The 12,002-nt window shown below is 41.3% G+C and overlaps 1 protein-coding gene across 3 annotated transcripts in view; it reads left to right on the forward strand.

The window, feature by feature from the left end:
* The window catches only part of LOC136114614 (E3 ubiquitin-protein ligase RNF38-like), a 189,501-nt gene extending 182,861 nt beyond the window's left edge, over positions 1–6,640 (forward strand). For all 3 annotated transcript variants that reach the window (XM_065860004.2, XM_065860008.2, XM_065860009.2), the window contains one exon: positions 5,220–6,640. In XM_065860004.2, the coding sequence (XP_065716076.1) occupies positions 5,220–5,282 (63 nt within the window). In that variant the 3' untranslated portion in view covers positions 5,283–6,640. The remainder of the gene's footprint in view (positions 1–5,219) is intronic.
* The last annotated feature ends 5,362 nt before the right edge of the window (positions 6,641–12,002 follow it).

The following is a 12,002-nucleotide window of genomic DNA, read 5'->3' on the forward strand; positions in this document are numbered from 1 at the left end:
AAAAATCTATTCAGATTTACTTTACTCTTTCTGTACTCTGTGCTGCAATGTCAAATATTCCACAGTCCTATGTGAAAGAAGCATGTCAAACATTTCCTAGAGAATTATAGATGCAGTCTTATGTTACATCATTTTAAGACATATTTTAAAAACAAAAAAGTTCTTGTGCTTTGCTGACAAATATATTCCTATAGAGAATATACATTTTTGACTTGGAGAGTTCTATAATTTCTGGGCTTTATAAAGTCAAGGAAACAACTGCCTCATGCATTCAGTAGAATAGCCTGTGTATAAAGTATTGGATTTGATATTAACAGTAGTCATTTGGCTAATGAAGCATCAAGAATAATGACAGAATCATAGAATAGAATCATAGAATCATTTCAGTTGGAAGAGACCCTCAGGATCATCGAGTCCAACCATAACCTAACCTAACTCTAGCACTAAACCATGTCCCTAAGAACCTCATCTAAACATCTTTTAAACACCTCCAGGGATGGTGACTCCAGCACTGCCCTGAGCAGCCTGTTCCAATGCCTGAACACCCTTTCCGGGTGCAACTTGAAGCTGGTGCCTGGAGCACCTCCTCCCCCTCCTTCTTCACTGACCTTGGTGTCAGAAGAGTTGTTTCTCTCACATATTCTCACTCCTCCGGCTGCTGTTGTGCAGCATTTTTTTACACTTTTTAAAATATGTTATCACAGACGCACTACCACCATGAAGAATTTTTTCCAAATATCTAATCTAAACATCCCCTGGCACAACCTGAGACCATTTGCTCTTGTCCTATCACTTGCTACTTGGGAGAAGAGACCAACACCCTCCATGCTGCAACCTCTTTTCAGGTAGTTGTAGACAGTGATAAGGTCTCCCCTCAGCCTCCTGTTCTCCAGGCTAAACAGCCCCAGCTCCCTCAACTGCTCCTCTTAAGACTTGTTCTCCAGCCCCTCACCAGCTTTGTCACCTCCTCTGCACTCTCTCTAGTATTTCAATGTCCTTCTTATGATGAGGGGCCCAAAACTGAATGGTCTCTAACCATTCGCCCTTGGATTATTTGGGCTTCATTCTGCTCCCCATCCCTGTCTTCTGGCTCGGGGGGCTGGGTACCTGGAGCACAACTGTTCTGACTATTAAAGACTGAGGCAAAGAAGGCATTTAGTACCTCAGCCTTTTCCTCATTCTCTGTCACTAGGATTTAAAAAAAAAAAAAGGTATCTGAAAACAACTTTGGGTTAGAGTACTCAATATATTCTAAAGCATTTACAGAATCTAGGACTGGTGTAAATGTTTCCATAACACCTTTTTTTTTTCTCTTTTCTTTTCTTTCTTTTATTTTTTCTTCCTTTCTTCTTTTCTTTTTCTTTTTTCTCTTCTCTCTTCTCTTCTCTTCTCTTCTCTTCTCTTCTCTTCTCTTCTCTTCTCTTCTCTTCTCTTCTCTTCTCTTCTCTTCTCTTCTCTCTTCTCTTCTTTTCTTTCTCCTCTTCTCTTTCTCTTCTCTTCTCTCTCTTCTCTTCTCTTCCTTTCTTTCTCCTCTTCTCTTTCTCTTCTTCTCTTTTCTTCTTCTTCTCCTCTATAACTTATTTGAATGAAATATGTGCTTGGGTTCAGAATACTGTGGGAGAACATATCTGAGAATCAAGATGACTGTAAATATCTAGTTGTTTTATCTTGAAATATATTTTTTTAGCATGTTAACATTCATAGATATTTATTTAGACTGTTTTATACGGTGATTGTCAACTAACTCAAAGTAACATATATGCAAATGTCAGTCCCCTGCTATTCATGTCTTTGGTCTGGGGCAAGGCTGAAGTATGTTTCCACACTGAACTTGTTAAACTATGTAATTGCATAAATCTTAGACATGTCAAGAGCAAGTGTCAGATTCTGCACATGGGATGGGGTAATCCTGGGTATATGTACAAATTGAGGGACGAGAGTCTGGAGAGGAGCCCCTCAGAAAGAGATCTGGGGGTTTGGGTTGATGGCAAGTTGAATATCAGTCAACAGTGTGTCCTGGGGTGCATCAAGCTCAGCATAGCTAGCCCACTGAGGGAGGTGATTGTGTCACTCTACACTGCACTGGTGTGGCCCCACCTTGAGCACTGGGTGCAGTTTCGGGCTACTCAATATAAGAAGGACATCAAACTAATAGATTGTGTCCAGAGGAGGGCAACCAAGATGGTGAGAAGTCTCGAGGGCAAGACTTATGAGGAGCAGCTGAAGTCACTTGCTTTGTTCAGCTTGGAGAAGAGAAGGATGAGGGGTGACCTCATCACAGTGTACAACTTCCTCCAGGGGGGCAGTGGAGGGGGAGTTGCTGCTCTCCTCTCTCTGGTGACCAGTGATAGGTAGGACACGAAGACATGGAATTAAGTTGTGTCAGGAAAAGTCACTGGAAAAGGCTCTCCAGGGAAGTGGTCATGGCACCAAGCCTGTCATCTGAATGATGCTTTTAATCATATGGTTTAGTTTTAGGTAGTCCTGTGAGGAGCACGGAGTTGGACTCAATGATCCTTATGGGTCCCTTCCAACTTGAGATATTCTATGTGGCATGGAGAGAAGGTAAAAAAGGAACAGCTTGCTCTCTCTTCTGAAAAGAGAACTAGGACCATTGGGTGTCATGTACCCCATGACATGATGGATGCTGAAATTCTGTGAAGGTTTATAAGTTTTTAAATAAATAATTCCTCCCAGGGTTTTTGATGCAAAGACATTGCATCTGGCTCAAAAAGCACTTGACCCACAGACTACTGGAAGGCAGGTGAATGTGTTAGGGAAATATATGTGCTCTTTCTTATGCACCTGCTGTTGGTCACTGTTCAATTCAGAGTATTTGGTTAAATTAAGTTTTGGTTGGACTCAGTATGGTAGCTCTTATGTTACATTAAGCACTTTTAGTTGGCAATCAAAGGGTAGTGAAGATAGCCCTTAGAGATCAGTAAAATGGGAAAAAAACAGTTTGAGGGCATTATTTTTTTTAGTACTCTGAAGTGAACTGTAGTATTTGTGAATCAATTTTGTGCTGATGCTTCTAACCAAGCTTAGAAATTGCTGACTTTTAACAACAGCATTAGCTACAGGATGACTGACTTTAGAAAAAAACACTTCAGCATAACAGTGTCGACTAGGCAGGCTTCTCTTTAATTGAAAGATTTCTGTAACCTGCGCCTAAAGGGAGTACAGTTATACTATGTCAACACAAAGTTTTAGACCTTGTTTAGGGAATGGGATAAAATAACTTTTGCACTTTAAATTCACATCCCATATTGATAAACTGAGCAAAAGAGCACATTATCATTGTTAAATTTTAGTAAAAATTACTATTCCATTACAAGCTGGTGATGTAACAATAGAAGGCATTAAAACAAACTTTGACTTGTCTACATATGACATTTTGATTTTTGCCAGGCCTATAGTTATAAAACCCTACACAGAAAGACTTTTTCAGGTGATATGAGATAGCCAGGGGAAATCCTCTTTTATACTGAATTATGTACCCATATATTAGACTACAGTAAGAAAAAAAATCCATGTTAAATAATGCTGAAGACTCATTGAAGAAAAGTTAAACAGTGAATGGGGTAAGATTAACAAGGGAGGGATTACTCTTTTTGCTTGTCAGTATTTTTAACTCTCAATTTTATCATGTTTCACAATATCTTATTGTTTATTGATATCCTAACTCCTTGAGTCAAATTAATAAAAGAGGAATCTTTTTTCTTTAAAGCAGGATTTAGTAATGGTTCCAAATAAAAACTTGAAAACATGAACTTGTATTGATACTGTAAATTGGCTAATTGAAGAAACTTCTAAAACCAGATCAATTTACAATTTTAGAAGCAAGCACCCTTTATTGATGCATCGGCTCCCATGGGAATAATTTTTGTCTAGCTGGGGGGCCCCAAACAATTCCCAGACACAGGTTATATCCATCCAGATCATATGTATTCATTACATTTCCAATAAAACCTTTGCATATGCATTATATCCCTTTGTTATTTGGCTTGTAACCTGCTTGCGCTGGGGTCGCCACTTTATCTTCTGAGAGCAAGGGCATTGTCTCCTACCCTTCTCCTGCTTATCTTAACAAATACCATTCTTGTGACTTAACTCCTAACAAATGCCTAACACCTAACATCTGTGAACCTTATTTTTATTAACTTGGCAAATGCCTAAAATCTATGACCCTTCTTCGTATAGACTTATTTTATTACTAATTGCTGATTTTAGGTATCAGTATTCACCCTGAAGGCTCAGGCTGTAAATCCTTTTCTTCTAAATGTGCTTCACTTCAGCTAGAAAATTTCTGTTTAATGTTTCTTATGACAATTTCAGTTCATTGTGTAGCTCATGTTACAGAAAGTTAGCCTACCTGAAGGAATAGCAAGTTAAGAGAGGATATACATTGCAGCCTATGATGCATTATGTGTACCTAATTCATCTTTACACCAGTTATGTTAAGATGTGAAGGGGAATTAATTTCATGAAATACACAAGAACAAATAATCCAATGGGGTCCAGAGATGCTGTGCAGCCTCCATCCTGGATCTTTTCGGGACCTATTGGGAGAGACCCCTGAGTAACCTGGTCTGACCTTACAGCTGACCCTGCTTTTAGCAGGAGGCTGGACTAGAGACCTCCTGAGGATCATTTCAACATGAATTATTTATGAATCGGTGAATTCTCAACAAGTTTTTCACTGAAGGACTAAACTTAAAACTTTTGTACAAGTTCAGCTTTGGAGCTATTTAGTCAGATTGTGTGTTGTGTCTGTTACTAAAAACCCTTCTCTTTTCTCCCCCACCCAATCAACTTTCAAGCTTTGGACAAGCCTGCATGATAGACTTCCGCTCTTCTGCTGGAATAATAGGGTACTGAGAGCCTGAAAAGCTGTGATTCATGACAAAGAGATAGTAAGACTAGGATGCCCTAATATAGGGGACTTTTTTCCACCTCTGTCTTGCTTCTCTAGTGATGGTGGGTTTCTCTGTCCACTGTATTTTTCCTTTGAGTTTATAAAACTTTTAGGTCATTTTCACATACTCTAAAGTAACAGAAAACAGGTGCACACTGGTTTTATTTTTCTTCCCCCCCCCTTTGGGTACTCTTGATCACTGTGAGTGGCAATTTCATTTTGTTTCTAGGTTGCAGACACTGTTACCATAACAAGTGTATTTATCAGTGCATTAAACTTTATTTTATTTCTGGTTTTACAGGCAAATCGTACCTGCCCAATTTGCAGAGCTGATGCTTCAGAAGTGCATCGTGATTCAGAATGACTATAAATCTGGTTTGGGTGTTCCTGGTCATGTGTATATATGAGCTATCCATTGAACTTACCCATTTGGCTTCCAACATTCCCTTTACAAAAAAGGGTCAATGGACATTTCTTAGCACTGTGTGACTTAATCAATTATAAAGCTTATAATTAGTCTTTACAATTGTGGGATTGCTATTCTAACTGTGTGATTGGAGCTCCAAAGACTTTTTTTAGCTTAATTTTGTGTGCGCACTAACTTTTCTTGGTTTTTGTGTGATCATTCTGAGTGTTGCTGCAAGATTACAGTGGACATGATCTTTTAGCATGTGCTTTTATAAAAAGTGGTAGCTCCGAACAACATAGCAATCTACCTTCAGATACTGTGACTGGGCATGAATTGGGGGGGAGGGGTGAGAGGATGCGTGAAGTGCACTTGTGACTGGGTGTGTATATGTGTTTGAGAACATATATACCAGCATGTACTAAGAATGTATGTATGTAGTATTAATTATGCTGCAATGTATAATCTTATGTTATTTAAACAGTACTAGTACTGTACACTGTTTTTTTCCTTGTGTCTGGAGTCACACACTGAATGTAGAGGGTGCTGCAATTATAAACATTTAATATTTCCTCCCCAATATACAGGGCATTTCAAAAAGATGGATCTAACACGTTACAATTACACAAACATTTACAAATGATTTAATGAGTTATCAAGTTTTAGTAACTTTTTTATAAATGCTCTGTGTTCCCTCCACCTGCTGTACAGACAACATCGAGACAATCGTTGAATTAGTATATAGTGATTTCAAATTAGGTCTATCTTTTTGAATCATCCTGTACTTAATGGCATAAAAAGACTTTTTTACTTGTTATTCAAACAGATACTATGCTTCCCTTTTATTGGAGGCTTTTAAGTGTACCTCTAAAGAGTGTGTTCATTACTCAGTATGTAACCTTGGGTTTTTACACACAACAGGAATCCGAATTTCAGTATGACAGGTTTACTGCTTATTTTATCAATATAAAGTTGCAATATTGCATAGCCCAGTTAACAATATTAACACTTCCAATTGGTGACTTCAGTGTTGAAACTTTTCTATTCTTCTCAGTTCTTCTAGCTGAGTTTTATTTACATTCAGTTTATTTCAGATTAGACTTGAGTTTTGAAAATACTGCACTCTGTGCTTCTCCTCCAAAAGGAAGCTAAAAAGGTGCTGAGGGTCTTGTGTAAAGTTTCTTCACTTTAACCATTATACTTGCTAAGTATGTACTCTTTTAGTATATAAACATTGGCTTTAATCACTTATATTCATTGTTTACAAGAGAGTTTGTATTCAATTAAAATAACTTGTAAGAGGATATTATTTTATTCCTGTGACTCAATGAACAAAATAAATTTTTAACTTTTTTTTCAGAGAAGTAGAACTTTCAATTTTTGTGCTTCAAAAAGGGTTGATGGTGGTCATTCACTGCTAGAATACAGTAGTCCTAGGGTGCTGCTTCTTAGCCTTCTGTATTTTCTGATAGGCTTGGCATGAACAAATTCCCTTATTACTTTTTCTGTCAATTATCCAGAATGTTCCACTGTAGAAGAGTAAATTGGTACATGATCCAGAACAAATAATGCTGCAAAATGGAATGTAACTTTCATTTGACTGTCTTTCAAATAACATTTTTAGTAATATTTTCTTTAACACTTCCGACTGTTAAGAACTTAAAGATGTTTCAGTGAAATAACTGGATCTAAACATACCATAGTTAATCAAGGGATGTGATTTTGGCATAAAAATGTTTTATCCTAAAGTAAATGTCAATATCTTGGTTACAATAGTGCATAATGAAGTGGGTGAGCAATTGGCTGATGGGCCGGGCGCAAAGGGTTCTAGTAAATGGAGTTACGTTGGGCTGGCGACCAGTCACTAGCGGGATTCCGCAGGGATCCATCTTAGGGCCAGCACTCTTCAATGTCTTTATAAATGACTTAGACTCAGGACTTGACGGATTACTTAGTAACTTCACTGATGACACAAAATTGGGAGGAGCTATTGACACTCTGGAGGGCAGAGAGGCCCTGCAGAGGGATCTGGACAAACTGGAGAACTGGGCAATCACCAACTGCATGAAGTTTAACAAGGGCAAGTGCCGGATTTTGCACCTGGGACACAGCAGCCCTGGCTGTACCTACAGACTGGGGACGAGATGCTGGAAAGCAGCTCCGTGGAGAGGGATCTGGGGGTTCTGGTTGATGTCAAGTTGAACGTGAGCCAACAGTGTCCCTGGCAGCCAAGAGGGCAACCGTGTCCTGGGTGCATCCAGCACAGCATCGCCAGCCAGTCGAGGGAGGTGATTGTCCCACTCTACTGTGCTTTGGTGCAGCCTCACCTGGAGCACTGTGTACAGTTCTGGGCACCACAGTATAAAAAAGATATTAAGCTACTGGAGAGCATCCAGAAGAGGGTTATGAAGTTGGTGAAGGGTTTGGAGGGGAAGCCACATGAAGAGCGGCTAAAGTCACTTGGTTTGTTCAACCTGGAGGAGTCTGAGGGGAGACCTCATGGTGGCTACAGCTTCCTCACAAGGGGAGGAGGGGCCAGCACTGATCTCTTCTCTCTGGCAACCAACAACAGAACCCGAGGGAAAGGCAGGAAGATGTGCCAGGGGAGGTTTAGGTTAGACATTAGGAAAAGGTTCTTCACCCAGAGGGTGCTGGACACTGAACAGGCTCCCCAGGGAGGTGTCACGGCCCCAAGCCTGACAGGATTCAAGAAGAGACTGGACAACGTCCTCAGACGCACGGTGTGAACTGTGGGGTTATCATATGCAGGGACAGGAGTTGGACTTGATCCTTGTGGAACTCAGGACATTCTATGATTCTGTGAGCCAACCCTTCTACTATACTACTCCATTAAATTATTTATTTATACAGACTCTGAATCCTGAGAGTTTGTTTTGAGAGACCTAGGATCCAGACTTCAGAGTGACCTGGCACCAAACCCCTAGAGAGGAGGTAAGCAGGTTGAGATGTAGAATGATGAAACTTTGAAATCCTAGCCAAGTGATATAAAGAATCAGGTGTGCACATATAATCCTTTGGCCATAAAAACATATAATCCCTTACCTGTTTTCCCTTACTCTATGTCTCTTAGACTTAAACCATTGATCAAGTCTGAGGCTAAGTTTGGATCCAGCTGCACCTAGGCTCCTCTCTGAGAAGGAGTTTATTATAAAAAGCAAGGGGGTCCATTCTGAACCTTGTGACTCAATGGGAGGGCCTCCCTCTACCCTTTCACATCTCTTGTCCCCATACAAATCACTCTAAAACAACTCTCACCTGATTCTGCTTGCCATATTTCTTCCATGCAGTAAGTAATAGAGTGAACCTTGCCATTGAACTCTGCTAAGTTGCACTTTTCTTTGAGTGATCTAAGCATTGTTCTGTGTCAAGCAGAACCCTAAATCACATATCCGCAACAGTTGCCCAGAGAAATTGTGGATGCCCCACCCTTGGGAAGTGTTCAAGGTGAAGTTAGATGGGGTTTTGAGCAACCTCATCAACTGGAAGATGTCCCTGCCCATGGCAGAGGAATTGGACTAGAATCACAGAATATCTCAAGTTGGAAGAGACCTATAAGGATCATCGAGTCCAATTCCCTGCTTCTCACAGGACCACCTAAAACTAAACTGACTAATGGCATTGTCCAGATGCTCCTTGAACTCTGTCAGGCTTGGTACCATGACCACTTCCCTGGGGAGCCTGTTCCAGTGACCGACCACTCTCTCAGTGAAGAGTCTTTTCCTAAGGTCCAATCTGAACTTCCCTGGATGCAACGAATTATTTTGTGTCGTATCGCTGGTCACCAAGAACAGGAGAGCAGCAACTCCCCCTCCACTGCCCCCTTTGAGGAAGTTGTACACTGTGATGAGGTCACCCCTCATCCTTCTCTTCTCCAAGCTGAACAAACCAAGTGACCTCAGCCACTCATCATAAGTCTTGCCCTTGAGACTGTTCATCATGATGGTTGCACTGCTCTGGACACACTCTAATAGTGTGATGCCCTTCCACTGCACTCAGTACTCAAGGTAGGGCTGCACCAGTGCAGAGTGGGACAATCACCTCCCTCTACAGGCTAGCTATGCTGTGCTTGATGTACCCCAGGTACATGGGGCTGCTCTGCAGCCTCTCATCCCCCAATTTGTATGTATGACCAGGATTCCCCTATCTCAGGTGCAGAATCCAGCACTCGCTCTCTTTAAATTTCATACAGTTGGTGATTGCCCAGCTCTCCAGTCTGTCCAGATCTCTCTGTAAGGCCTCTCTACCCTTGAGGGAGTCCACAGCTCCTCCTAGTTTAGTATCATCACCAAACTTACTTAATGTACATTCAATTCCTGTGTCCAGATCATGTATAAAAACATTAAGGAGCACTAGCCCTAAAATTGATCCCACTGGAGATCGGCCACCAGCAGATTTGGACCGTAAATTTAAAATCATTATAACTAGGCTCAAGCACATATTTATTAATCAAAATAAGAACCATTACAATCAACACATTTTTGTCAACAAGAAATAAGTTTGTTTATTCCTGTAGCATAAAAATCCATGCTTCGAGATTCAATGAACTCTTGGAAAGCATTTTCTGCATCCTGCTGGTTGGGAAAGCGTTTTCCCTGCAAAAAGTTGTCGAGATGCTTGAAGAAGTGGCAGTCGGTTGGCGAGAGGTCAGGTGAATATGGTGGATGAGGCAAACCTTCGTAGCCCAATGTGTTCAACTTCCAAAGTGCGATGTGCAGTCGGGCATTGTCGTGGAGAAGAATTGGGCCCTTTCTGTTGACCCATGCTGCCTGTGGGTGTTGCAGTTTTTGGTGCATCTCATCTATTTGCTGAGCATACCTCTCAGACATAATGGTTTCGCCGGGATTCCAAAAGCTGTAGTGGATCAGACCAGCAGCAGACCACCAAACAGTCACCATGACCTTTTTTTGGTGCGAGTTTGGCTTTGGGAAGTGCTTTGCAGGTTCTTCTCAGTCCATCCACTGAGCTGGTCATCACAGGTTGTCGTATACAATCCACTTTTTGCCGCACGTCACAATCCGACCAAGAAATGGTTCCTTGTTGTTGCGTAGAATAAGAAAACAACGATGTTTTTGATTTTGGGTCAGCTCCTGAGGTGCTCACTTATCGAGCTTTTTCACCTTTCCAATTTGCTTCAAATGCCGAACAACCGTAGAATGGTCGACATTGAGTTCTTCGGCAACTTCTCGTGTAGTTGTGAGAGGGTCAGCTTCGACGATAGCTCTCAATTGTTCCTTGTCAACTTCTGATGGCCAGCCACTACGCTCCTCATCTTCAAGGCTCTCGTCTCCTTTGCAAAACTTCTTGAACCACCACTGCACTGTGCGTTCGTTAGCAGTTCCTGGGCCAAATGCGTTATTGATGTTGCGAGTTGTCTCTGCTGCTTTACGACCCATTTTGAACTCGAATAAGAAAATTGCTCAAATTTGCTTTTTGTCTAACATCGTTTCCATAGTCTAAAATAAATATTAAATAAACAGCAAGTAATAAGTCAGTAGCAAAATTAGAGTCTGGGATCTCCCTGTTCTTCACTAGATCTCTTTATTTTTGTCAGGCGGGCTGCCGAAGTTCTGACCTTCAGTTGCAATTTGCACCTGCAACTAGAGAAAATAAGTTCTTGGCAACAGCCAAAACACTCTTCTGTTAGACACTGTTCTGTTCCTTTACTTATCTCCAGAGGCAGAGCTCCCCTTATCTTCTAGCTTGAAGACTGTGAGGCCATTTTTAATTAATGAGGGAGAAAGTTCAAAGGTTCACAGCTTGCAGAAGTTATGCTAAGGAAATTTACTTATGCTGAGTTAATTCTATATAAGTACTTTCTAACCAAGTTCTATAAGAAGCAGTATACCAAATAATTCAATAAACTAAGGCAGTCTGTTCCCTAACAAGTGGCTTCTGTGAGATGTCAGAAGCTGCCCCCATGCCAGACAGAGACAGTTCCAGTCAGCTCCAAGACAGACACACCACTAGCCAGAGCTGAATCAATCAGCAAAGCTGGTAGCACCTCTGTGAAAATATATTTTTAAAAGGGGTTAAAAAACCCCCCACAAAAATAAAACAAAATAAAAGTTGTGCAGTAGCTGTGAGAGAGAGGAATGAGAAAAATGTGAGGGAAACAACCCTGCAGACACCAAGGTGAGAGAAGAAGGAGGGGGAGGAGGTGCTCCATTTGTCAGATCAGAGATTCACCTCATGTATGGAGGACCCCATACAGGAGAAGGTGGATATGTCCTGAAGGAAGTTGCAGACAATGGAGAAACCACACCGGAGCAGTTTTTGAAGGACTATAGTCTGTGGGAAGGACCCATGCTGGAGCAGGGGAAAACTGTGAGGAGGAAGGAGCAGCAGAGATGAAACATTATTAACTGATCACAACCCCCATCCCCTTGTGCCACTTGGAAGTGGTGGGCGGGAAAGAGGTAGAAGAGTTGGGAATGAAGGAGTGAAGTTGAGTCTGGGTGAGGGAAAACTGGTTTTAAGTTTTGCCTTTGTTTCTCACTATCCTACTCCATTTAAATTGGCAAGAAATTAAATTACTCATCCCTGAGTCAAGTCCTTCCTCTTTTCTTACTTTTACCCTTCCAATTCTCTTCCCCATTCTGCCAGAGGGGAGTGAGAGATGGGGTGGGGACTTAGCTGCTGGCCCAGGTCAACCCACCA

This window comes from Patagioenas fasciata, chromosome W (genome assembly GCF_037038585.1).
Source record: "Patagioenas fasciata isolate bPatFas1 chromosome W, bPatFas1.hap1, whole genome shotgun sequence".
Classification (NCBI taxonomy): domain Eukaryota; kingdom Metazoa; phylum Chordata; class Aves; order Columbiformes; family Columbidae; genus Patagioenas; species Patagioenas fasciata.